We start from the raw sequence: 25,684 nt of genomic DNA on the forward strand, positions 1-25,684 counted from the left end.
CGTGTTCCCTAGGCAGGCAAAACGCACAGGGATGAGGAGCGGAGTGAAGGGTGAGAATGGCCAGCTCTTTAAGAGGTGAAGTGCTGAATCTGTACAAAAACGTAAGTGTCTCCAGCGCCGCTGGCGCTTTTCCTTACGTTGGTAAGAGCCTTTTGCTACGAATTCCATCTAAAAAATCCTCTTTCTTTTCCCCTCAAGCTGCTGTACCTTGGAAGGGAATATCCCAAAGGAGCAGACTACTTTAGAAGCCGCTTGAAAGCAGCTTTCCTAAAAAACAAAGATGTCAAAGACCCTGAAAAAATTAGGGAACTAATTGCGCGAGGGGAGTTTGTGATGAAGGAGCTGGAGGCTCTGTACCACCTCCGGAAGTACCGCGCCATGAAGCAGCGCTACTACSACGAGGACAACAACTAACCAGCCGCCCACGGGGCGGTACAAACCGGGAAGATGAACCCAATAAAGGAGCTGTAACTGCTCGGGCAGTGGAAAGCACGTGCTTGGCACCCCSCAAGGGCCTGCAAGCTGCTGCGGAGGCCCCCGGAACCCGCTAAGGGATTGCTGGCAGGACTGGGGCGGGGGGAGGTTGTGACGGGGGTTATAGGTTTTTTGTCAACTCTTACTGTCCCTGAGCTGGTGAATGAAAATACCTGTATAGGAAGGAGTGGTAGAACAGCCGTGTTCAGCTGCACTTCAGCATCGATGCTGAACAGGCAGCTTTTCACATTTATCTGAAGAGCTGTTTGCTCGCACGGTGATTCAGGTTGCCACATTTCTTTTATGTGGGAGATTTACCTGGTTTTGAAAGTCCCCTGAGATTAATGATCCCTTTTCCTCCACAGATGAGCACTTTCTCAAACATAAAGCAGGTTCTTAAATGTTTTGACAGCGTCTGCCTAACACACGTGGGTTGGCAGCCTGGCAGAGGAACCATCCTACTGCATTAACAAGACACTGCAGGGTTAGGAGGAAGGCAAAGCAGAGCAGGAATGTCCCACGTGCAGGGAACCCAAGGACAGTTCCTGCTAAGCCACCTCAGGAAGTGGGAATAACTACTGCAGCAGGAATATGAAACAGGATCCTGGTGCTCCCTCTTTGACCACCCTGGCTCCCCCAGCATAAGCCTGAGCTGTAGCATTTCTTCTTGATACACTGCTTAGCTCTACAGGGGAAAAAAATAAGTGACACCTGAGGTGGAGGAGAAGTAACCTTTGAAACAGAGGTAAGGAATCAGCTCAAAACTGCTGGCACAGCAATTGTTTTTACACATGTAAATCCCAGAATCATATCCAAAAAATTAAAATAAGCAAGAGGGTAAGCTCCCTGGAGAGGGAGTGCGTGAAGATGAAGTTTCCAGCACCACACTGATCTGAGCAATAGTCCATCCATAGCAAGGGAGCTTATTGACTCCCGTGTCACCTTTAACGCACTTTAAGGGGGTTAAACTGTTCAGGAGCGTCCTTCGTGTTTCCTGGGAGCTTCCAGAAGGTGTTACAGAAGCAACCTGCCGGCCAGCTGGAGAAGGAATGCAGAACAGCCACTCGGGCTCCTTTAACATGCGGGCAAGTTCAGATCAAGGTGGTGGTAGCCAAGGAGGAGGTCACTGTCACACGAGCGCGAGCTCTCCCCTCCTCTCAAGGGAGCTCGGGTGAAGGGGGAAGCCCGAGTGTGCGCGAGGCACCAGCCTGCGGGAAGCAGAGCCCTGCTCAGCAGCAGGACAACGCACACGGACCCAGGCGCATCGGCCTTGCAGGGTGCCTGGTCGAATGCTGCGTCCCCTCTGCGAGGGAGGCAGAGACAGCAGCGCTGTGGCTGGCCCCGAGAAACGCAAGGAAGGAACTGAAGAAGTGGCTGAACACGCGCAGCTCCTGGGGTGCTCCCTTCCAGAGATGGGCGCTGAGCGGCCTGGAGAGAAACGCCAGCAGAAACTCACAATAACTATTTTTTTTTTATTACATTACAATAAATAGGAGCAGTACAGTTTGACAAAAAATGACAAATTCCAGATCACCTCACAGCACATACTCCTAGAAAACATTAAAATTCTTAAAAACGAACAGTGGTCTTTTTAATTTTAACTTAATGTCTGCTCTGACCAACATTCCCAGGTCACGCAACCAAATGATGGAAAAAACTGGATCACACTGCATATGTTCCACATCAAATAAAGCACAATGTACAAAATGTGCATGTTTCAGTTTACACTATACAAAAATAGTTAAAATACATTCCAGGTAAACATATTACATTAAGAAATCGTTGTAGTAAGAAGTTGGCACTCAAGAGGAAAAAGCAGAAGTATTTTCAACATGAAAACACAAGACAGTGGAATAAAGAAATGTTAGGAAAGATTTTACCATCTCTGTAGCTTTATGTAAACTTCACACAGAACGATTCGTTTGCGGTTTGATGGTCTTTGAAGGTAATTGTATTGCTTGGTTGTACAGGTAGGAGTGGAAGATGATGTATCAGTAATTACCCTTGCAGAAATCCCAGTTATTTTTAAAGAATTTTCAAACTTTTTCCAAAACTTCTAAGTTAGCAAAACCTTTAGAGCAGTGCAGCTGGTTGTGAGAATTAACGTTCAGCTTTGAGAGAAGCAATGACAAGGTTGTCTACCAGAGTTACATAAAGCTACTGGAAGAAGGTGTTGCTCCCTGACACGTGGCAACTTAACGGGTTAATGTTGTACATGATTCACATGTTTGTTGAGTAGTTGCCATCAGAAAAGACAGCATCCAGGTATGGTCTTTAAAAGCATTTCAAGTAGGGAGGGACAGAATAATAACAAAATCAACTTGTGCAAGCTGCAATCCAACATGCTTCACCAAATCTCTACAAATATTAAGACAAAACTGCACAACAGTGGCAAGGATGTAATTTCTGAAAGTGAATAAGGGCTAATCTAAATAGATTTTGTACTAATTTAATTAGATTGGTTTATTGAAACAAAGAAAAAWGCATTTCATATATAGCTTTGTATTATAGCTATACACATACACATTTGATGATTAAAGCTTTTCAATTTAATTGGCTTTCCCAAAAGTTTAATTGAATTAGCCTACAAACTTTCAGTCTGGCCCTAATTTTACATGCAGTGTGACTCAGTTACCAAAATTCACAAATCTTGCGATTACCTTTGTGTGTTCAAGGTATGCTATCCACTTCTGCTACCTTCTTCACATACATCAAGAGGGTGTCTAAAATACGTAAATAACCAACTATGTCCAAAATGTTTTAGCCTTAGAAGTTGTAACATCTATTGTGACATTAAGGATTTATTCCTGTTCCTTACTGGTCCTTACGATACACTGCTAGGTTCTCCTACCACCATCTTCCAGAGTACTTTGTCATCTATAGAGTAGCTTTCCCATCAAAGCTGCACGAGGCTTTCTGTTTTGGTGAGGACTGGATTTTTCAGGGAGGAGGGATGGAGRGGAGCAAGGGAAGACATTCATTTGTTAAGTTCTCTCAGCCACAAATAAATTAGAAGAACATGCAGCAATGCAGAGAGTATCCTCGGGGCTTCCCCTGCCAGCTCTGCAGCTCTTGGAGAGCTGCTGCTCTTTTATTTGTCCTTTGTAGAAGCACAAGAATAATTCTTGTTTGCAAGTTGCACCTTTGACACCATATAAATGGTCTAAGTTACACTGACACATGAAAATCCTACTGTGTAAAACTCAGAGCATAATTTAGATGTCAAGGTTTAGGGATAGTTTAGGTTAGGGTGTAGCTGCTATTGCCTCTTCAAAGCTAAAAATGTCCCAGTCCAGGGTCCTGACTAGAGACACTTCATTTCTTGTCATCTTTCAGGGTACACCGGAGTCACATTCCCAGTCACTTTTACTCGGCACCTATCTGAGCTGGGTGCTAATAAAAACTGCACCTTCGGGAACTGAGGCCCTAACTAAAACCATCAAACACTGCAGCGTCTGTAAGAAAGACAAGAGGAACTGGTAGCACTGGAGTTACTGGCTCTTACTTGGGTGCAGCCTACCTATTTTACTGCAGTACCAAAAATGAGAGCTGCAAAAATTCTGTGTTAATTCCAATCAGGAAAAAAAAAAAAGTCAAAATTAAAAAAAAATACAGAGAAAACATTAAAATCTTGGTCTAGCTTCATGACACACTAGACACTGGAATGCCACTCACCAACTATTTAATCTGTGCAACAGAACTAGTATTTCACAAACACCACACAAACAACATTGACTATGGAAACCATGATCTATGCTGAACATTTGTGCAAATTCCACATTTTTATGGCATAGTGATTTCCAAATTAATTGCTAAAAGTCAAGCTACTGATTTGAGGTTACTGTGATTTAAAATTCCTCCCCTGTTTTATACAAAATGGGCATCTGGAAATACACAATGCCACCCTGGGGAAGGGTGGAGGGGGGAAAGAATTTCGCCGAACTATGTAGTTTAGCGATATTCTGATTTAGTTCTTATGATAAATTCTGGATTCACGAATGAATTAACCTAAGAGTTTGAATTAACTTATCTGTTAAGGCATTCTAGTATTTCTTAGAGACACCAAGGGTGAAATCCTGCACTTCCTGAGCTGCTTGGACATTTGCCACTGGGGTCAGGAAAGCCAGGATATCACTGATGTCTTCGGACAGAAAACGTTAGTGAAAAGTCTTAAAGCAATGTGTTAACAACAGCAAATCAACCTAATTGGAACTTTTACTTTTTCCATTGCCAGATGTGCATTATTGTCTTTTTTTTTAATTTTTCTTTTTTTTTTCTTTTTTTTTATAGAAAAAATAGAGTATTTAAGGAGTGACTGTGACAAATTGCAGTGATTTTTTTTTTTTTTTGTGAAAGTTATATCTTTACATTCATTAAAGTTGATCTGAAATGCTACAAGACTAGATGCCTAGAAGCAAAAACTACAGGAAGACTATAAAGGCTTCTGGTCTCTCTATATTGCAGTCAGTCTAAAGTGAAAGTCTGATATAAGAAAGTCTGAATCTCTTTTGCTAACTAGCCCATTTTCTCAACCAGATTTAAAAAATAAAAATATTAAAGGGGGTGTTAGAATGTAGAGAGCATCATTTTGTTGTTTTGTTTGCACACAGAACAAAAGTTCACAACTGGTAAGAAAAATAGGAAGTTAGCAACTGTGCATGCACCAAAGAGTCCTAAGAGAGTTCTCAGGGTTTTGTTTTGTTTTCACAGGCATCGCTAGTTCAAGAACCAACACTCAAAGAATACTGGCACTTAAGAGGAATGAAGTTTCCACTGTCATTTAAAACAAGCATTCAGGTAAAGCTAACAAGATCATAAAGCAGAAAATAAAGTAATGCTAAAACAAATGCTAATAATTTAGTGTAATGTACAAAAATTACTTAAGTACGTCTTAAGAATAAGGATAAATTGTATTTACATAATTATACACTTTGTCTTTGTCTTCTTTTTCTTCTTTTTACCATCTTTGCTCATCTTCTCTTTGTGTTTTCTGATTTCTCGAACTAACGTATAAAAGGCATCGTCAACACCCTGAAAAAGAGACGTACACGAACACATTGAGGTCACGTTAACAGCACCTACGTGCCCGCTAGGGCAAAGTCTGTTTCTTTCCTGACCTCATCAGGTGCAACGTGTTCGACGAGGAGCCTCTTGCGCTGCCTGCCAGGCCACCCGCACTGCCTGCTATTTGCTGCCTTTGCCCAGTGCCCTCCGAGGGCTGTTCACTGAGAGGGGCACCTACCTGGGGCCCTTCCCCAGCCGCTGGCTTGGCCACAAATAACCCGCTATGTGCAACGCCACCAACAAGGTGGCGGGGAAAAATTCCGTGTAGCGGCCTCTCCTCCGCTTAGCGGGGCGCGGGCTGCGTCACGCTGCAGACGCACAGACACCAAATGCTTAGATGACAGCTCCATCTCACACTAATACTGGCTTTCAGAACCGGGTTCGTGGCAAGCTTGGTTTACGCCATACTTCTAAAAAGACTAATGTTTGTGTAGCAAGAACTCACTAASCAAGAGAGAGTTATGATGAACCTACAGATTCAGCTCATTTCTCACACACACCAATATATTAATTATGCCACAGTTTTGCAAACTTCTACAGGAGCAAATCAATCTGATCAATTTGATTTATCAAATACTGTTTTATCATTGCAATACCTTCTAGTCAACTTAAATAATCAGAGATATATACAGCTTATTACCCATGATATATATATATATATAAATAATATATGTAATATATATTTTTTTCTGTCAGTTTCCTAAAATTTCACGGTTGCAGTGGTTGCATAACAGAAACAACGGTTTGTGTGTCTTCTTAGTGAAGAGTTTTCACTTTTAGAGGCAAGTTATACCTGACAAAAATTGACTCCAGTCAAAACATACCTAAAGCCAGTGCATCTAAGAGCCTAACGTGAATCACGGCCAAGTACAATGTTATAAGGTATATTCTGGAATGCCAAACAAGTTTGCCTCATGCCTATATTTTAATAGGTTGAAAATGGACAGTCTAAGGGRAAAAAAAAATCATTTGGCTATAGATGCAAGATGTCCTTTACTCTTCACTCCCTTCTTATATTGCCTTTTATATTGCCCATCAGAAATAGATGTATAATTTTAATGCATCACATGAGCAAACTGCACCACTGCAGAACTGGCTATGGAAATTTAGCAACTGAGAGGCAGCTTCTGACATCTCATCAGCTGCACAGTTTGCCTTCAAGCTGGCAATAAAAATTAACAGTCTCACTTTATTCTTGTACCTGTATGGAGGAACATAAATGGAGCTTAGGAAAAAAAAAAAAAAAAAAAAAAAAAAAAAAAAAAAAGGAGAAAAAAAAAAAAAAAAAAAAAAAAAAAAAAGACTTAGGAAAAAAAAAAAAAAAAAAAGAGAGACAAAAAAGGCACAAAAATAAGCAAACAAAATCTGATCTAATTCATTACTGTTTCAGTCAACCACCAAATGGGGATGGCTTTAACACTGAAAGCCTGAAAATCACAGAGGTGTTAGATAGTTATTCCTACAAAGTAAGTAGTTTCCTCAGTATAATGTAAAAAAAAAAAAAAAATCATATTTTAACTGCATAAATAAGTTTACAAATCATAGGTGTTTGATTGAAATCTTTGGCAGTCTACATTATCTCCCAATATTGGTACTACATTTTTGCAAGGCTTCATAATACACACAATGCACTTGCAAATGAGTTATTCTACGTTTTAAAATATTACTCAGAAATAAAATTGATGTATCCTGCCTCATGGGAGAGTACCTCTGGTTCTGAAAAATGCCAAGTGCACCATTAACCTTTTTAAGAATTAGAAATACTTATTTTTCAGTCAGCTAATGCATTTTACCTAAAACTTCAACATTAGGGCATAAAATGAAACATGTAACTGTTTCCATGGGAAATGATCTACCTAGGAATCATGACGGTTCAAAGGGCACCCACTGCAGTTGTCCCCTCAGATAGCCAAGTAGGAGGGAAGTATTAAGAATCAATCACAGACACTGTTTCATTCTTAGAACACAAGAACAGTATACATTAATAAAAAAAGAAAAAAAGAGCAATATTCTCCTATGAGASAGCGAGAGAGAGAATTCCTTCCTTACACAAACAACTTTCAGTAAATCACACTCATCATCATTAACACAATTTGGAAAAGTTTGCATTACAAGGACAGCCACTGGCCTTCAGCAGCATCTTCAAGTGCGGCACACAAAAAATGTAAATTGAAGTGTTCAGACAAGCATTCCGCCTTCATTAAACTGTTTTTAAAATAAATACAGAGAAAATCATTTGTACAAAATAATAGTCAGAGATTATGATGGCCCTTTAATTAAATATGGCATCACAATTACAGTCAAAATCTTCTAGTGCACCTCCTAGGGTACAGTACTAAATGAGGATACAATAACATTTGTATGTTGCAAAATACCAGGGAATAACTTAGTTTTCCTCTGTGTGCTTTCAAATTTGTAGATCTAGTCTTTAAAATGATGGAATTAGGTATTTACTAGTTTTGGTTCTGCCATAATCTCTCTTTAACCTAGGTAATAAATAATACAACACAACATACAAAAGTAGGTTTAAAATATTTCTAAGGTAGGACCGGAGACCTCAAAATAATGAAAAGTAAAAGAAGATCTCAGTTTAAGTGAATGAAATCCTAAATAAGGAATTAGAAGAGAGGGAGCAGAGTTGAATGGAAAAGGCAGTTAGTTTACAGAAGGTCCCTCCAGGCCTTCAGAGCTGCAAGACCGAAGGTGGCCAACCCTTCCACTAACAGGGGACTCTCTGCAGTAGCGGAGCTTTTGCACACAGGTTTTTGGAAAGCATCGGGCATGCAGAACAAGTGCTTTCAATGGAGGCTCGGGATTGGAAACTCAAAATTCACTGCACGTGCTCAGCACCTCCGTGAAAATGCCCTCACTCGCAAAGGCGGCAGCGGAGCAGGGTGCGGCCCCTGGGCAGAGCTCATTCCAGGCAGCCGGGGACAGCTGTGGAGCACGGAGGGAACRGAAGAAATCAGAACAACTCTGATTCTGTTCATTCCAGTTATTCTGTTCATTGCAGTTATAAATGAAACAGTAACAAAAGGATAACTAAAATGGCATCCCCTCAGCAGCAAAAAAATAAACTGAATATTCCAAGACATAGGAAATCACTTTGAACCATCGAATGTGACTACCTCCCATGTGAAAGGAAAACAAACAAAACCAGCAAAAGGGACTATTTTTGAAGTGTCAAATAGGACGACTTGCGTCTTACAAGATGCTCCTCTTAGCTCATCTGTTATACATTAGATTCAGCCAGAATATTTGTCTTCTTACTGAACGGAAAGTAAGACGAGCCAGATGCTTTTAGAAGAACCTATTGCTTATGCCACTAGGGTCCCTCAGTCACTATAAAWCTCCTCCAATATGACAAGAACTTTCAAATATGCCTTCTCCAGCTTAACCTCCTATTTATACCTATTTATGAAAAATTAACATTAGCTACTGATTCTTTTCCTGTTCTTTTTCCACACAGAAAATAGCCTCAGACATAAGCCTCTATCTAGATCTTTAAGAGTGTCCACTCAGGACACAAAATACTTCTCTTCAAACAAAAGTGGACAAAAGGCCTTTCCCCTAATCTGGGAAAAATAAGAGAAAAATATTTCTCTGGGAAGTAGGATGGGAGAGTGTGCAGCTTGGCTGGGCTACTGGAAAGATGTTTCCACCAGAAAATAAACTAAAATGATGCCATGGCATTTGCCTTCTCCCAAGCAAGCCCACAGAAAGGAAAGGCAGACAGAATTCAGGAGCCTTAAACTCCTGGCAGGACAGAAAGAAAGTCTTCCACCTACTTTGAGGTATACAACCAAGTGCTCACTTTGGTCTAGCAACTGGAAAGCTAYTGACATGGTTGTATTAGTAAGATCTAGTAAGGCAGCACAAAAAGTCTGTTCTCAGAAGGATACAGGAAAGAAGCTTATACAATTCAACTCATATTACCCTCATCAAAAGGGATCTGACCAAGCTGCTGCTGTTTTTTTTTATTTCAAGAGAACTTGGACAAAATAAATAAATAATCTGGAATATGTATAGGCCACTCTGGGAAACTCCCTAAGCTTCTAGTCTCCTGCAAATAAATGCTTTGATATCAACCATTATCACAAAATGTTATCTTTTAAACAAAAATCCTAAAAATTATCTCAGAGCCAACAAATAAAAGCCTAAAACTAAAAAGAATTTTGTGAGGCTGAGCAGGCCTACTTAAGTTTGATATGAAATAAAAATTTGTTTCTCACTGAAGGAAGGATACAGCTCTTACTAATGAAATAATCCAACAGCTGTGATAGCCTCTTTATAAGCCAAATTCTGCTGCCTTTCTGTAAAATATTCTAAGGTAAGCAGGAAAGAAAAAATAAATAGGCCTGAAAAAGTAAACCATTCTTTTTTGTTTGTTTTGGGACAAGAAAAATCCCAGATCCTCCTCAGCATGTATGTATATGAAAAGTAACAACCCACTTTCTGTACTGTTGCAGTCAGAAGTCAAGAACTAACATCACAGTAACATATGCAAAGAGCTATGTTGATAATTTGTTCAAAAAGCACTGGAAGTGACTTAGATCAGCACTTCTTCTATATTACAGTTTTTTCATTTCTTTTCTCTCTTCTCTTTTATTCTCAGAGTAGAAAGCATTGACTCTAAAGACTACTAAAGACTAGCTACAACTCTCTGGCTTTTTGTTTTGTTTTTGTTATTTTTCTATTGCTTCTTTCTTCTTCAATGTCTCATAAAAAATAAGCCCTTCAATTTTGTCCAGATCTGTATCACTAGTGGTGTTACACTTGGGGAGGAAAAAAAAAAAAAAAAAAAATAAAAAAAACAGCGTGAGCAGGAGCCTGCTCTAATGTGTATCTAGAAATGATAGCGCAAAATATTTCAGAGTAAGGTAAGAGTGGTGACATGTCATGAGGAACAGCTTGAGAATTAAGAATTTCTATATTTCAGCTGTTATCCAGATATTAACTGCTCACTTCAATGGTATGTGCAATATATCTGTATTAAACTTGTCTCTCTTAGATCTCCATTTCACAGATACGCAGTATCCACCTCCTGTTAATCAATCAAAAATCGATCCTGTCGAAAAGCAGCAAAACAAAACAGATCCTTATTACTATACAATTTAGGTGTTTGCCAAAAGTAGCTATATTGAAATCTGATTGGTTTTCTGTTTTTAATTATGTAATCGGTTGACAGTATCTTGCAAATCAAGTATTTTACCATTAATCAGCTTTATTTGGCAAGTGATTCGTAAAACTTACCCTATTAAATTACAGAACTTACACTATTATATTTACAAAACTTACCCTGTTACATTATAAGGCATTTTTTAATTTTCATGCACCCTGGAGTCTTTTCTTCTTTGCTGATTTTTTTCACTCTGTACTGTCGAATCTCTCGCACCAATGTATAAAAAGCATCCTCCACTCTCTGCATTGCAAAACACAACTCCTTTAAGAACTGCTTCATTAACAGTTGTGATGTATCGGGACACCCATGGCAAGGGATAAAAAGAAATGCTGAAATTATGAGCTTTACTTCAGGGAAATATGTGGAACTCCATGTGGTCAAAAAAAGTCTGTCCCTATCGAGTCCAGAGATAAAAAGCAAGGATTCTGTCTATTAGAACAATACCAAAAATTGGAAGAAAACTCTCAAAGATGCCATGGAGTAAGTTGCAAACCCTGCCTTCTCAGCTGATTCAATTTCTTTCTTACATATATTCAGTCTTGTATAAGGTAAATTCTGAGGTTTATTCAAGTACTCAACTTTGTCAAGCTAATATTTCCCCTCCTCAGTTATGATGATATGCACAAATTTGCACATTTGTGGCTTGATAAATTCTTAATGCAAGCTTAACTTAATGCAAGCAAATAAGAGGTACTCCCACAATTATGTAAATCTGTGAATACCTGTAAGGCCCTCCCTTTTTTTCCCCTTTCTGTGAAAGATAACACTTGAATAAAACACAATATGAACCATTTTTTTCCATTGCATATGTTTCAGAGGGTAATACAGCTTGTATTTCTGAATCTTTTCATGCATTTTATAGGCAGAAATATATTCTGCAGAACTATACTACATTAGATTGATAACTAGGGGTGTGTATACAAGTGTATACAATTAGCCACTTGTTTCATTTCTTTGCCACACTTTTGCACATGGAAAAAGTAAATAAAATAAGCCTTCTTAGGTTCTGTTCTTTAAATCAGCAAGGTGTGCCGCCTTTGCAAAATCTGTATACCAAACTTGCAAAGCATTAAAAAGTCTGCATCAGGTAATGTCATAAGTATGTGCTTCTAAGGAAAATAAACTTGGAAGGTTTTAAAGCTAAAGAAAGCACTATTCTAAGCCATTTCAGARCACAGGATATGTGATGCATTATAAAAGATATTTAGGAAACCTCTCTTCTCTGTATTATATTTAAGAGTAACTTTCAGAAGTAATTATACTGCTTTAATGTAATTATAGAAGTTACTTTCACGTGTAGAAAATCAACAAGTTCATGGATCACAGTTTAGAGCTTGCTTCCTATAATGTAACCAAGCACTTCTATTTACTCTGGGCCACGCTCAAAACAACTGCTAGGGTCCTTCCAGCACTCAATAAGCACAAACACTTTGGGAATTTCTGCCATCCAGGTTTCCCTCCAGTTAAGGAAGGCTCTCCAAGTATTCCTGGGCTGACACCTATATATAAAGCTATATGCTTTACTGTCGCTGAGCTCACCCTTCCCTTGTTGCAGCTTTGTGCTTAGGCTACTTGGAGATAATACACCTTCAGCATTAAGAGAAAAAAAGAATTGGATGAAGACAGAGAATGTGTTCACATGAATGTAAGACAAAGATATTTTTGTCCGATCATCAGCTTTAAGTTGTTTTAAATGGTCTGTGTGTAAACTCCAGGAAAAGTTTAGATAAACCTGCAGGAACGTTCTTGTTCTAGCATGATGCAAAACGGTCAGCTGCAGTTTTTGAAGGACTTAACAAAAGTCTGTTCTTTGCCTTCCAGTTAATCTCTTTGCTTGTGTCCCCAGTTAGATCCAAACCAGGATTGTTTAGATTAACACAAACTCATTATTTGGAATAAAATAGGAACATTTGGAATAGACTGGGGATTGAGAAAAACATTATGATTCCTTAAGTCCCCAAATTTTTATATTACCAAATGCACAACCTGGGATTCTTTTTGGTAAATTTTCTCTAAATTATCTCTAAAGTTCATCTTTATATTATGAACCTGACAACAAAAATAACTTACATTTACAGGTTCAGTAACTTGGACGTCTTGTTTCATCTATGTTATAGGCTACCACATTTAAAATTCATTCCTAAGGGTTCCCCAAATAAATTAGATTTCATTTCTGGGGTTGTATTTCCCTGTTATATACAATGTGCCTCTGAGGATGTAGTGGGAGGTGACAAGTCTTCTTATATTTCAGGTCAGAAGGCTTGCAAAACGTACAGGAGGCCGTTTACGATTTCTTTAAATAGTAAAGCTCATAGTTTCATGGTTTTCTAGATGGCAAGGAAACTTATTCCTAGAGAGAAAAGAGTAAATATTGATGAGCCAAATGATGATGTGCCAAAGCACGGGCTGTACAAAAATCAACGTGTTTGCAAATCTGCTGTTTTGTAGTAAAATGCACGAGCTGATTGCAGAGCTTTCAAATAAGTAATTTTCAATATTTGTTCATTGAAAGTTCATTGCCAACTTGCCCATCACCAACAGGAGCTGTGATTCGCTTTAGCAATGCAGAGAGAGYGAGCAAGAGAAACACAGGCACAGGGGGAAAAAAGTTGCAACTACTGCCACCACCAAGAACATCAGTCTTTTGAATCCCGTCAAAAGAAGTTGTTGTGAAAGGCATTCTGCAAAAGGATACATTTGCTAAATTTGTTAGCATAAGGTCAGTACCATAGTCTTACATCTTTAACAAGTTATTTCAATACCAATCTCTTTTCAGAATTTTCAGGGTTWTTTTTTTTTYCAATTTGTCAGAACTAGAAAGTAAAAATGTCCTTTGTCAGCCATTAAAAATGTCCAAGACTTAACTCTGGAAGTCTACTTCGGTTCTACTTTGGAAGTCTAAGAACTCTAGACCTTGAGGGAAGGCTTTAAGTGCGCTTTTGGCTTCTAGTGAACAGCCAAACATAGATTTAAAATATGACTATTTTCAAAGAAAAGCTATTCCAATAGAGACTAAAATGTAAACAGGAATTTTCATATGTTCCGCCTCTGTAAATAGTGCTTGAAATAAATTAATAAAATGTTAGCTTCAACATCTTGAAAGTGTTCTGTCCACCATTACAGTCTTTATAAGAGCCTGTCTTCTAAAACCAACTATTAGACAAGAGAGAGAGGGGGAAAAAAAAAAAAAAAGAATTAGGTGCACATAAGTAAAAGAAATGCTACTTACTTGCATCAAAATATTGTTAATGTAAAACTAYTTGTAGTAGGAAAGTCAGTTTAGACAGAGAAGAGTATTAGGGATACAGAGTTACAAAAGCTACTCAATCCAGTAACGTTTACTTTAAATCTCTTTTTTTGATGTCTGAAAAATAAACATAATACTTCAAAAGGCTGTTTGGAAACAGTTACTATGACCTAGCCACACACCTATAAGGAGCCTTTTGTAGTGTTGTTTTGTTTTTGTTTTTTCTTTCTTTTCTTTTTTTCCCCTCTCCCTTTCTTTTTTTTTTTTTTCCTTTTATTTTCCTAAGCAGCTCATGCTATTGTCCTACAAAGGTTAAATATCAAATCTATATTAGTAAATTAATCTTACATATCACATAAAATCGTAATYAAAATTATAAAGTAAGCATCCATGAAGTTCCAGAATGAAGGCAGTAATTCTGCCTCATTTTCATCCCTATTGTGAATATATATATATATTTTCTCTCTCTTCTTCTCTATGTGTGTGTGTGTGTGTATATATATATGCATATGTATATGTACACACACACACACACACACATATATATATATATTCATTCCCTATATTTATCTTTATGTTATATGAAGAACAGAATTGTTTTCCTCAGGATTCTGGAGTCATTCATTACACAAGTTGCATGCCAGTTTTGTTTCAATATTATCAAAATACTTCTTTTTTTCCTGTAGCCTTGTCCTTGCGGAGGGCTTAACTTATTTTGGAGAAGTTTTACCTTCCAACAAACAATTGACATGAAAAACCTCAGCTCACATTGCAACATCTGTCAAAATTATAATTAAAACCAAAGTTTTCAAATGGAAAGTGTTAGGCAATCTTAATATAAAAYTGTACACGTGATCTGCAATAAAAGTGGCTTAGCAGGAAACACTTTYAATGTCATTAAATATGTAACACAAAGCCCTACAAAACAGCAATTTGGCTCAAGAAAACTGTTTAAATTATCTGTCATTCACATCCTGAATCTTAATCAAGACATAGGAATAGAATCCTATAAATAGGGCACCAGTTCTTAATCAAGGCACCAATGGTCTTCCGCTTATTTTCATCACAAGTTTGGGGCCTAACAGTGTGTAGAGAGCTGAAAAAAGCACAGTGCTTTTTTAGTGGCATCCTTGCAATTTAGGTCAACTTCTTTGCTAAAGATGTTAAAATGGTGTTTAAGAATATATTCTCAACAGTGACCTCTAAATCTTGGGGAAACCTATTCACATTCTTATACTTGTAAAATTTCTGCACATATTCTAACAGGACAGGTGAGATATATTAGAGGATACCCCAACAAAAAACAAAATTCTGTAGTCCAAATACATTTGGGCTTCAGTCCTAGAGCCTCTCCTTGCATAGCCTGCAAACAACTAGGAGCACAGGTACAAGATCTGGCCTTAGGGGGATGGAGGCGGTGAAGCCGGCCCCGCCATCTCTCAGGGATATTACTGGGAGCAATGTTTTCATGTGGACAGGGAACAATTGGAATTCAAAGATCAAATACATATCAAACATAGAAAAGTAGAAACAGCTGTGAGAAGAAATTCACACCCTTCTGAATAAGGATTGTGAAATGTTAAGTAGAAGTGATGCAACATACCATGTGTTTAAATAGTAAATGCCTTTTAAAATGACTTATTGCCTCACTTCATTACAGTATTTCCCCCTTTCCTATTTTTGACCTTGCCTATCAGTTTTTAACAATCTTAAAAAACTAAAGCAGCTGGAACTGATTCAAGACTTTTGCATGAGCACACAACGCTGTCACATTTGATACAAAAAAATGCTAGCAATCCAGAAAGGAGAGATAAACAATCGGGTTGCCTCCTCCTTTTAGCCACTGCTTTCCTCAGAAACTTTCTAACAAACCCTCTCCRAGCGCTGGCAAAAGGAAGGGAGAAGGGATCATGGCACTAAGAGAGCAGGGAGGGCCAAATGACATTAGTGCCAAGGGCCAGTGGGATGGCAGGTGCAGGCAGGCAGGAGGTTCCTATTTCTGAACATTTACGTCAGGCTCTCTATGGACTCCAGAATTATTGAGACCACTAGTTAGGTTCTTCGTACTTGAAAGTTCTTCATATAACCGGAGAGAGGCAGGAAGTTTCCTTTAAATCAAATCCTGCTCTGTGCAAGTACGGTCTATGGGCTACATCTGGCCCACAAAATAGTTTGACTCTCCCAATTAAAAAAGTTACTTTGGGAGTAGGCATGAATACAACTACTGTCATACACATCAGCATTACTGAAATTATACATATGACAATACTTAAACAATGTTGCTGTAATTAAAGAATTATAGTAGGTTTTTAAATTAAAGAATTATAGAAAGGTTCTATRTCCAATTCCTTTCTGGCTTCTCAATAGCATTTTATTAACACAGCATCATATGAACCAGTTTCATAAATCAATATACAGGGACACAAAAAAACAATACACAGAAACCAACAGTAGTGTGAAAGAATTGGCAAACATTTCTAGTGAATGCCTCACCTTTCAGAAGCCAACATTCTCAGAAGACACTACAGTAGCTATTTTCATTTATTTTAAAATCCACCTATCTCCTTGTCTGCAGAAGGGTATTAAGGCTAAGCTTTGAAAACAAAAACAAAAGCCTTAAGTCTTATCCCCTCTGTAATATTTCAATTGGCACCTCCAGAAACACAAGATTTCAAATAAAAAAATKTGGACAGATCAGTTAATCTATGACTAATATATTGTCTTTTGAAGCAATACAAACCTCTGCCTTAGCTCTCAAAAGGTCACATCTGGATAGAAGATGAAAAAACTTGTACTAGAGATATGACCTCTCTTAAAAGCATCACTTGAGGCAAGTTACAAGACTGTAACACTGAAACAGAGGGGTGATTTTCAGTCCCTCAGCTTTGTATTATGCTGCTTGTAGTGGGGCTACTTGTGGGAGTAAAATGCAGGTAAGAGGAGGAAAAAAACCAAAAAAAAACTCCTTTGAAAATACACCATTGTATCAACATACTTTCATTAAAAGCAGCTATACCGGAGGAACATTTCCTCAAAGCTATATATATATATATATATATATATATACATACACACACACACATATACATATATATATATATATTTTCTACTTTATATAACAGGCTAAACAAAAATCCAAATAGTAATAAAGAACCTATATTTCACACTCCAAATCTAATTTCAACAGTCTTCTATTTTTATCCCCAAGGCTCAATGATACATTCAAATACAGGACTTTACACACATGAACAGTCATTAGCCAGTCCATTTACATGCCACAATCTTCAGAACAGTCATGTGGCCTAATCTATTCTCACCCATTGAAGCTACATGATTGAGAGCTTTCTGATCCTACCTGACACAGGTTCACAGGCTCTCTCTCTCTCTTAGTGCTTAAAGTTAAACTTACTTTGACTGTTTGGTGAGGTTGCACTAATTGCTGATGAAAGATGAAACTGATGTTTATCAGGTTTCAACTTGTCAGAAACTTGGATGCATGTGCCAAATTTACACTAATAAAATATTAATTTCTTGTATCCATATGATGCCAAGTGATGCATCTTTTCAGTTTGAAATTCTGCCCTTTAACATCTACTTTCTGGTATATAACTGGCATGTAACAATTACTATGCGCACAGCATGAGATATCCAGCCACTCAGGCCTTATCTATTTTTACTCTTTCAAACAAATGATCATTTTTCAAAAGGAACATTTTCTTCCAGAAGTACAGAAATGGTCTCATCTATATCTTTATCTTTTCCTGCATACACACACACACCACTGTGTGCATCCTCACTCCAACAAACCATGTCTGAGGCACTGAAACAGTCCCAGCATTTGCCTCTTTGACCTACGCCTATGGGATACAATAAGATGGTCTGTATGCTGAAGACTTAAAAAAGTATCAGCTTCTGAAAACAATTAATTCTGTATTTTCATAAGACCTATAGCTGATTGCTTAGCTACAAGAAGGTGCATTGAGCAATTCCCAATGATGTTAACTCAGTGCTGAAGAAAGAGAGCATTCCTTTTTTTTTTTTTTAAGGAAAAGCCTTCAAACACATGAAACTATTTAGTTGTTTGACTACTTAACTCTCTAGCTAAAGAAAAGAAAGAAAATTCACTTTTGGTAGAAATACTGAAATGCCAAGAATTCAACTGTCAGACCCTAGAGAGTGACAGCAGCCCAGGTCTTACTCATTTCGAGCAACTGAGGGAAACTACCCACTAGTACCCAAGTGCCAACTGTCAGTCAGCTGAGAGCAAAACACCACGTCACAAGAAATTCTCCTCTGGAGAAATATATTTGTTAATATGACCAAGCAGTTGTCAATATCTAGAATGATCTAACATTTTGAGCATTCAGGTGAGAACTTTTGGCTTGAGCAAAGTTTGGAGCTTTACCTGTCTTGTCTTTGCTGATGTTTCAATGAAGGGAATTCCATAACTTCTTGCTAAATCCTGAGCTTGTTTTGTATCTACGGTTCTGGAAGGCAAGTCACATTTGTTTCCTACTAGCACCATTGGGACATCTTCAGAGTCTTTAACTCTTTTTATCTGTTCTCTAAAGAAAGAAAAGACAGACTTTACCTCAACAATTTTGGTAGTCTATATACAGATGTTAAGACAACAAATCAAAATGAAATTAAGAAATTCTAAAATCATTCCTTACACGGTGTTATTTACTGTGACTAGTCCTGTCTCCATCAGATTTAACATTTTATTAAATAATGAAGCAGAATGAGGAAATTTCCCCCTCCCTCCATCTTAAAACACTCTTTCTCCCCCACTCCCAACACATGGAATAAGTAGTTTACTTTTAGGTACATCTTTACTGTATTAATAGTATCCCCTAAAGCAACAATGCTATCTCAAATTAACTCATAGTCACAAAAGTTTGAGATACTTTGGCTGCCTGTCTTAAAAATGAAATAGCAGATCTTCAGATTACCCATAATTACAGACCTACAACTACAAGAAATACCTGGAACATTAATAACCTGCAAATTTCCCCTTAAATGCTATTTAATGACAGTTAAATTTGTTATATATGAATAAGCAAACAAATCTATCCACCTAATTTGAGATTTAGCAGATTATTAAGAATACACACCTATAATGGTGAATATCTTCAAAAGATTTTGTATTGTTTATAGCAAATACACATAGGAAGCCTTCCCCTGTTCTCATATATTGATCCCTCATTGCACTGTATTCTTCTTGACCTGCTGTATCAAGAATATCCAGGAGACATGTTTCTCCATCAATTACTACTTGCTTCCTGTAGGAATCCTAAGAGAAGAAAAGAAAAAAACACAAGTAAGATTTTTGAATGCAAAGAACATATTAAAATTGTTTACTAGTAATTGCGCATGGCGACTCAAGACCCTTAAGAATTAAAATCCAATTTTACAGATGGGCAAACAACAGTATAAAACATATTAGTGACCCATATTTACACTTATACAATAATCCCTAAGTGGAAAGAGACTTGGAAGGACATAGGCTTAAGTAGACTCTGAATCGTCAAAGGGTAACACAACTTTTCCTTTTTTTGCCTTACAAGAAAAAAAGAAAGATAGTTTCTTATTGTGTTCAGAAGGTGAAAATACAAATTGGATCCAGATCCAAAAGTCCCCCTTTGTCTCTGTTAATGTAACAGTTGTCTCTAACAGAGTCAATGTATTGTTGTCACTGTAAACATTGAAAAACCTGTAATCCTGATTGTAAAGGTCTGACTTGCTCTAAGCTTACTTTATTTCTCAAAAAAAAATCTGATAAATTAAGTTTGATCCTCATTCTATGGATGTTTCAGCAAACAGTCACATATGAAGTAATACAGAAGACATTCACAAGGCAACACCTCCAAGTAATCCATATAGCTGAAATGGAAATGAAGTACCAAAAGCCTTCAGCATTTCAGAAAGGAAACTCATTTACTATGTTTAAGTCAACAAAGTTTAATTGATATATTCTAAGTTCAAAGGTATAAATTGACAAGACTTTTAAACAACACAAAAAGTGCAGTGTAAGTCAGATAAAAGCCTTGATGGTTTTAAGAGAGATGTAGGAACAAATTTCAATAATATCAATTCAAAGCTTTCCATACAAAACTATTGTTTCCACAAACATCTATATATTCCAATTAAACTGTGTCAAAAAATCTAAAAATATATATTTCTGAGTAATGACATGAATTATTCTTACTAGCAAAGAGTGCTTGAAGCAAATTAAATGGTTCAAGAAAAAATAGTATTACCTTTCAGATCCTTTAACTGAGATTAGCACAATATTGCCCCTGTCCTTGTTACATAAACAGGATCTTTTTGTAATACTCCACAAAACCCAACCTAAGCTACTGGGGAGTTAACAAAGCCACAATTCTAGCCAATTTGGAGATGAATTCAAAATGACCTTCCTTATTTTGCACCCATTTTAAAGCACTGCGCACCTACTTCTTTACACTTTCTATGAAATTGTATTTTTAGAAGTCTCTCTCTCTTTCTGCTTTCCCACTGCTTGCACTAAAAGTGGAAGATACTCCGTATAACCAGAATTTTGTTTAATTAAACAAGCACTAATTAATATTTACCTTGAACCTGAATGGCATTTACTAATACCAGGTAAAGTAATGATTCTTTATCTTAAAGATAAAACTTTACATCTCACATGATTTTGGAAATCCTTGTTTTGCTAAAGTGCTAAAGCAAATTCAGTTTTCAAGTAAAAAGTAGTTAACCTACTTCAGAAATTAGCATTGTTTAAATATTGATACAGCTGAGAAACACACGCGCTTCAGCGTGTTTTAAAAGAAGGCTAATGTTCTAGCTCCTTGTTTGAAGAAGAAAAAAGAACACTGCCCATCTTTATTCCAACTCTCGTAATAAATTCAACAGCACATCTCCCGTGCCCTCTGATTACCTTTATCAGAGTTCACAGGAGCTACTAGTATAACTTCTAGAAGTTTACTAGGACTATTAAAAAGAAAAGAGCATTCATTTTCTCTTCTTGCAATTTGACTGCTACTTTAGAAAACATGAAAAACAGTTCTTGAAAAGCTGGTATTATTCCTTCACATTTTATCACTTCAAAGTGGAAGGGAAAAAAAAAAAAAAAAAAAGAGAGAGAAAAAGAAAACAGCCCACAACCAAGTTTTAAACAAAAGCTTCAAGTAATGCTTAAAGGAAAAAAGAAAATAAGGATTCTTCCCGCAAAAAGTGGTAGCTTTCACATGTCTACCATAACAGCAGTAGTTACAAAGAAGCTGCAAGAAGCACAGCAAAGGTACAAGTGCAAGGAGGGCCTTGTGATACTTGTTTTGCCCGCATTGGAAAGAAAATTTTGTCACTAACTAGAAAAAGGATTTGAATTGGAAAAAAAAGGCATGTGAAAGAAAATTTATTATTTCCTTCTAAGTTACAGAAAGTAGCATTTCACAGAGGAGAAAAAAAACACAAAGAAACAAAGTCAAATCTGAAATCATATTTGTCATTGTAGAAAAGAAACATCATTTGTTATACTAAAGTTCAGGCTACTGGGACCTCCACCTCAAGTATTTTGGTGAATACCAGTTTATACATACCCAGATCATTAGGTATCTACACACTAAAGAAATTATAAAGTCTTGCAGTACAGATTGTAGTATACATCCTAAAAAAAAAGTTCAAGTTATGCCACAGCACCATTTTTGCTTCCAAATACGCAAGGGCAGAATCCAACATGATCGAAGTTCCATTTTTTTAATGAATCTTTAAAAGAACTTATAAAAATCCAGTAGCTGCACCCAGGAAGATATGCCCATGATGAAACACCCAACATAAGGCCATTAAGTAAAAACAAAATGCCAAATTGAAACCCATTTCAAAGCAGTCACATGACTCCAAGTATGAACTTGCAATTTTGCCCTGAAYACAGATTCAGCAAATCTACATCAAAAAGCTTTAATTTCATTAATCACCTAACCTACTTTTATTGGTCTTTCACAAGCCATAAAATCAGCAAGAATTATGCTAACAGAGGACTGCTTCAGCATGTTCACAGCAAGTGCTGACAAGAAAGTGTGATAACAAATCTCAGCTATAAACTACATATGGAATTAATCTTAAAAAATACATTGCTTGATAAATCGCACCTAAAGAGAAGAACCAGAAGTTTTGTTATCATTCATGGAAAGATCCAATATAGCAGTGATTTAAACATCATACTTACCAAGAGCAAACTACTACTAAATATTGGTGGAAATTTCAAAAGTGTGCATGCCATTAAAGACATAGGCTTAAATACCACTACTGCTAAATCACTTAAGGGATCTTACTAATGTTATTGGAAAAGCTTTCTGAAAGCCAACTAGGGAGGCTGCTCTTCCTCCAAAAGATATTTTAAATAAGACCTGTAAATTAGTACTAAATATCCTAAAGCACTAATAATAATAATAATAATAATAATAATAATAATAATAATAATAATGTTATACCCCAGGTCACAGCAAACAAAGATTTAAAAAACATCTGTCCAGTAGAGGGCACTAGTCCAACTGTTCTGGGTATCAGACCAGATTTACAAAGGTTAGTCTAGACACCCTTCGTTTAAAACACACCCCTTTGAAACTGCTTAGCTATAAATCAGTGCTTGCACGTTCATTGCAAATGATATATAAAATCATCATGCATATATAAGGCATGCAATTTAAATGACAGCAGCCATCCAACCAAGCACTGATTTTAATTTTTATCATCCATTAATGCTTAGATACAAGTTTTCATATAGAAAATTCTCTCAAATGGGGTGCCCGGAGACTTGGAGCTTTTCGAAAAGAGCAAACTGTCTGTTGAATCATGAATCCTTTTCCATGGAAAACAGCAACACCAGCAGTCCCACAACATGTGTCACTCTAACAACGGTATTCTTTTCTCTCTCCAGTTGCATCTTGTCTTTACTAGACCAACATTTCAGAAGCTCTGAATTTACATCTTATTACAGGAAAGATTTTTTTTTGAACGACCATGCAGCTGAGGAATCCGCTATACATAACAAACACTGAACTCGCTTCTTTTCTCTGGCTACTCCAAAGRATTTAGCTTGATTATTTCTCTGAAAAAAAAAATGAGTATTGGGGCAACAGCCATATGACAATGAGAAATGCAGCAGTAAGTGCAAAATAATAGTAGTGAAACTACTAAGCTATCCTATCTGCTATTATTTACTAAGCAAAGCAAATTTAGCCTTATTTCCTCCTACTGCACAAAAATCACTACTCCTATTGTTCTTTGATGGGTTCCGAGCACCACAAATGCATCTACACAGGAAATACTACCAAGCAACCCTTCTGAACTGAATGGGATTCTGCCCAGCCAAAGTCTGAAGCATTTCTGTCCAATTACAAACCCTTCTCTGAGATCTCTCTGCCACACTGAATGACAGACAACTCTCACAAGGATTTATTTCCTGCATGTTATATGCATTATTCAATAGCAACATGTTATACGATTAGTCAATAGCACTATTACCTAGGTATAAGAAGATACAGGCTCCATTCTGAAGATCTCAGAATTTACGAGACAAAAAGAAAAAAAAAAAAAAGGCAACTAGTACCGAGATAAGACTTACTTACAGGACAAATAATGCTTAAAGAAAAAGAATGCTGTTTCAGAAAACAAGCTGCTGAGGCATATATAATGTATTAGGCTAAAGGTTTCTTTCCTTCAGAAGAATATATTGATTCTGGATCACAGCACAGCGTTATAATGACAACCTCTAACATAGAGCATGACAAGACTTACTGTAAAGTGTAAAGGCACCTCTCATCTAACAGAAACCTGCCCACATGGTTATGAACAGGTATTACAAACCCAACATGCCCCCAAGTTCCTGTATCAAAACAAGGAAAGTGACGTTCTGTATGTTGTTCTCAGCGAGTTCAAGTGTGTTTTGGAGCATATATGAGATTCCCTAGCCATTCAGCAGGCAGACAAGAAGACACAGACATACTAAGGTAATTCCAAACTCTGCCAGCTTCCTACCATTTCAGGGTACAGATTTCTTTCACATATGTCTACCTGAAAAAGGCTGCATAGCCATTCCCTGAGTCACCATTTAAGCCCGCATTTAAACCCCYGTGATTCCTTCAAGTGAGCTTGGAAGCGTTTCCTTGTATAAGCACATAAATGAAGTCATAAGTTGCAGAGCTTCAGTACTGGGAACATAAAAATCTTGGGTAAATTATAGTGTCATTTCTCCTCTTATACAGAGTCTGAGGTTATTAAATACAGMGATCCACAGGAGATTTCAGAGTGTTTTAGTATTTTTTCTTGTATTTAAAAGTAACAACTTGCCTGCACACATGCACACAAAAACTTTTACATAGTATAACTTTTGAAGCTTAAGTATAGTTTAAARAAATCATTCCATGTATTTCAAAGAAGCCACTACAGCACCTACCTTACAACATTGTTCTAAATACACCGCAACATGCACTGGCATGTAAAAATTTAAAATTAATAAAAATAAAAATCAAGCTCCAGATTTTGTGTCATTCACCACAGCATTCCAGAACACATTTCTCACCATGAAAAACAGATCCTAATGATAAAGGGTGAGAAAGTTGACAAGTACATTTCAGGAGCACAGCTTCTCCTTCTTGAGATCAAAAGGGAAAGTCGCATTTAAGACATTTGTAGGTTACATGCTAAATAACTCTGACAGGCGCTTTTAAATGAGCTTGACAGATGCTCTGTTACCAAGATCATACACACAGGTACTCAAACTGTCCAGCAAGAGATGGCAACACCACATTTTAGCTGATTAAAAGTGTTAAGTATTTACTGCAGCTGTTGTCCCATTGCCAGATGCAAAAGTAATGTGATTTGCTGTCTAATATTGGCTCAGTGTTGAGAATTTATCTCCGATTCCTTTTTTTCCTGTATAGAGACTTTTCCTATATTTTTTGGTGTTGTTTTTGTGGCAACGTGTAATCGGTTCAAGTGATGTACTGATAATTCCTAATTAAAAAAAAAAAAAAAAGTGAAGCCGTTCACCTCTATCGTAGGGTCATACTCATCCACAAAGTGATTTTGAATTAGCTGTATCGTCAAGGCGCTCTTGCCCACACCACCAGCTCCAACGACAACAAGCTTATACTCTGTCATTTTTCAGCAGACCTGACGACAAAGAAACCAACGTTAAGCGGAGAGGGTCGAGCTCCGGCAGCTCCTGCGCGCTCATGCACGCTCTACTCGTTTACTATTACAGGAAAAGCCGCCCTCCTCCTCCTCCTCCTCCTCGCAGGATCGCGCGCACGCTCCGGCACCAGGAGAGGGGATGCTACTTTGCAAAGTAAAACCGACGGGAGCCCCGGTGCACGCGCGAAGCTGAAGGGCAGCGATCACAGACACCGCTTTAGAAAATAACGCTGATGATAACGCTGAGGAGGGTTTTCTGAAGAACGGAGAGTTTTGTTCTTCCCCCTAAGCCCGGATTCCTCTTGAAGTCCCAAGAGGAATTCCGCGAGACTTCCCCGATTTTTGTCAAAAAAGCGAAAAGGGAAAGAGACGGGACCAGGCGCGGGGGGGGCGCGCGGGGGTCGCCCCAGGGGGACACGCGCGTTTCGGGGGGCACCTCGCGACGCGCCCCGCGGCCGTTACGCGCCCGCCGCTCCCGGCCTCGCGCGGCCCAAACTTTCCGGAGAGATTTTTTTTATTTTTTTCCCCCCCCCAAAGGA

General features: G+C 37.7%; 2 protein-coding genes across 2 annotated transcripts in view; one reads left to right on the forward strand and one right to left on the reverse strand.

Moving 5' to 3' along the window:
• The first annotated feature begins 19 nt into the window (after positions 1-19).
• Positions 20-1,867, forward strand: ETFRF1 (electron transfer flavoprotein regulatory factor 1). Its single transcript, XM_026043268.1, has 2 exons — positions 20-101; positions 199-1,867. Exons 1-2 carry the CDS (start codon positions 57-59, stop codon positions 412-414), a joined length of 261 nt encoding a protein of 86 aa, XP_025899053.1. The 5' UTR covers positions 20-56; the 3' UTR covers positions 415-1,867.
• A 416-nt stretch (positions 1,868-2,283) lies between these two features.
• Positions 2,284-25,684, reverse strand: part of KRAS (KRAS proto-oncogene, GTPase) — a 23,893-nt gene continuing 492 nt past the window's right edge. The window contains exons 2-5 of the mRNA XM_026043267.1: positions 25,002-25,124; positions 19,082-19,260; positions 18,373-18,532; positions 2,284-5,505 (exon numbers count right to left, since the gene is read on the reverse strand). Coding sequence (XP_025899052.1) covers positions 5,389-5,505; positions 18,373-18,532; positions 19,082-19,260; positions 25,002-25,112 — 567 coding nt within the window. The 5' untranslated portion in view covers positions 25,113-25,124 and the 3' untranslated portion in view covers positions 2,284-5,388. The remainder of the gene's footprint in view (positions 5,506-18,372; positions 18,533-19,081; positions 19,261-25,001; positions 25,125-25,684) is intronic.

The sequence above is a fragment of the Nothoprocta perdicaria genome, unplaced genomic scaffold (assembly GCF_003342845.1).
Source record: "Nothoprocta perdicaria isolate Ctin4 unplaced genomic scaffold, notPer1 scaffold_324, whole genome shotgun sequence".
Taxonomy (NCBI): Eukaryota; Metazoa; Chordata; class Aves; order Tinamiformes; family Tinamidae; genus Nothoprocta; species Nothoprocta perdicaria.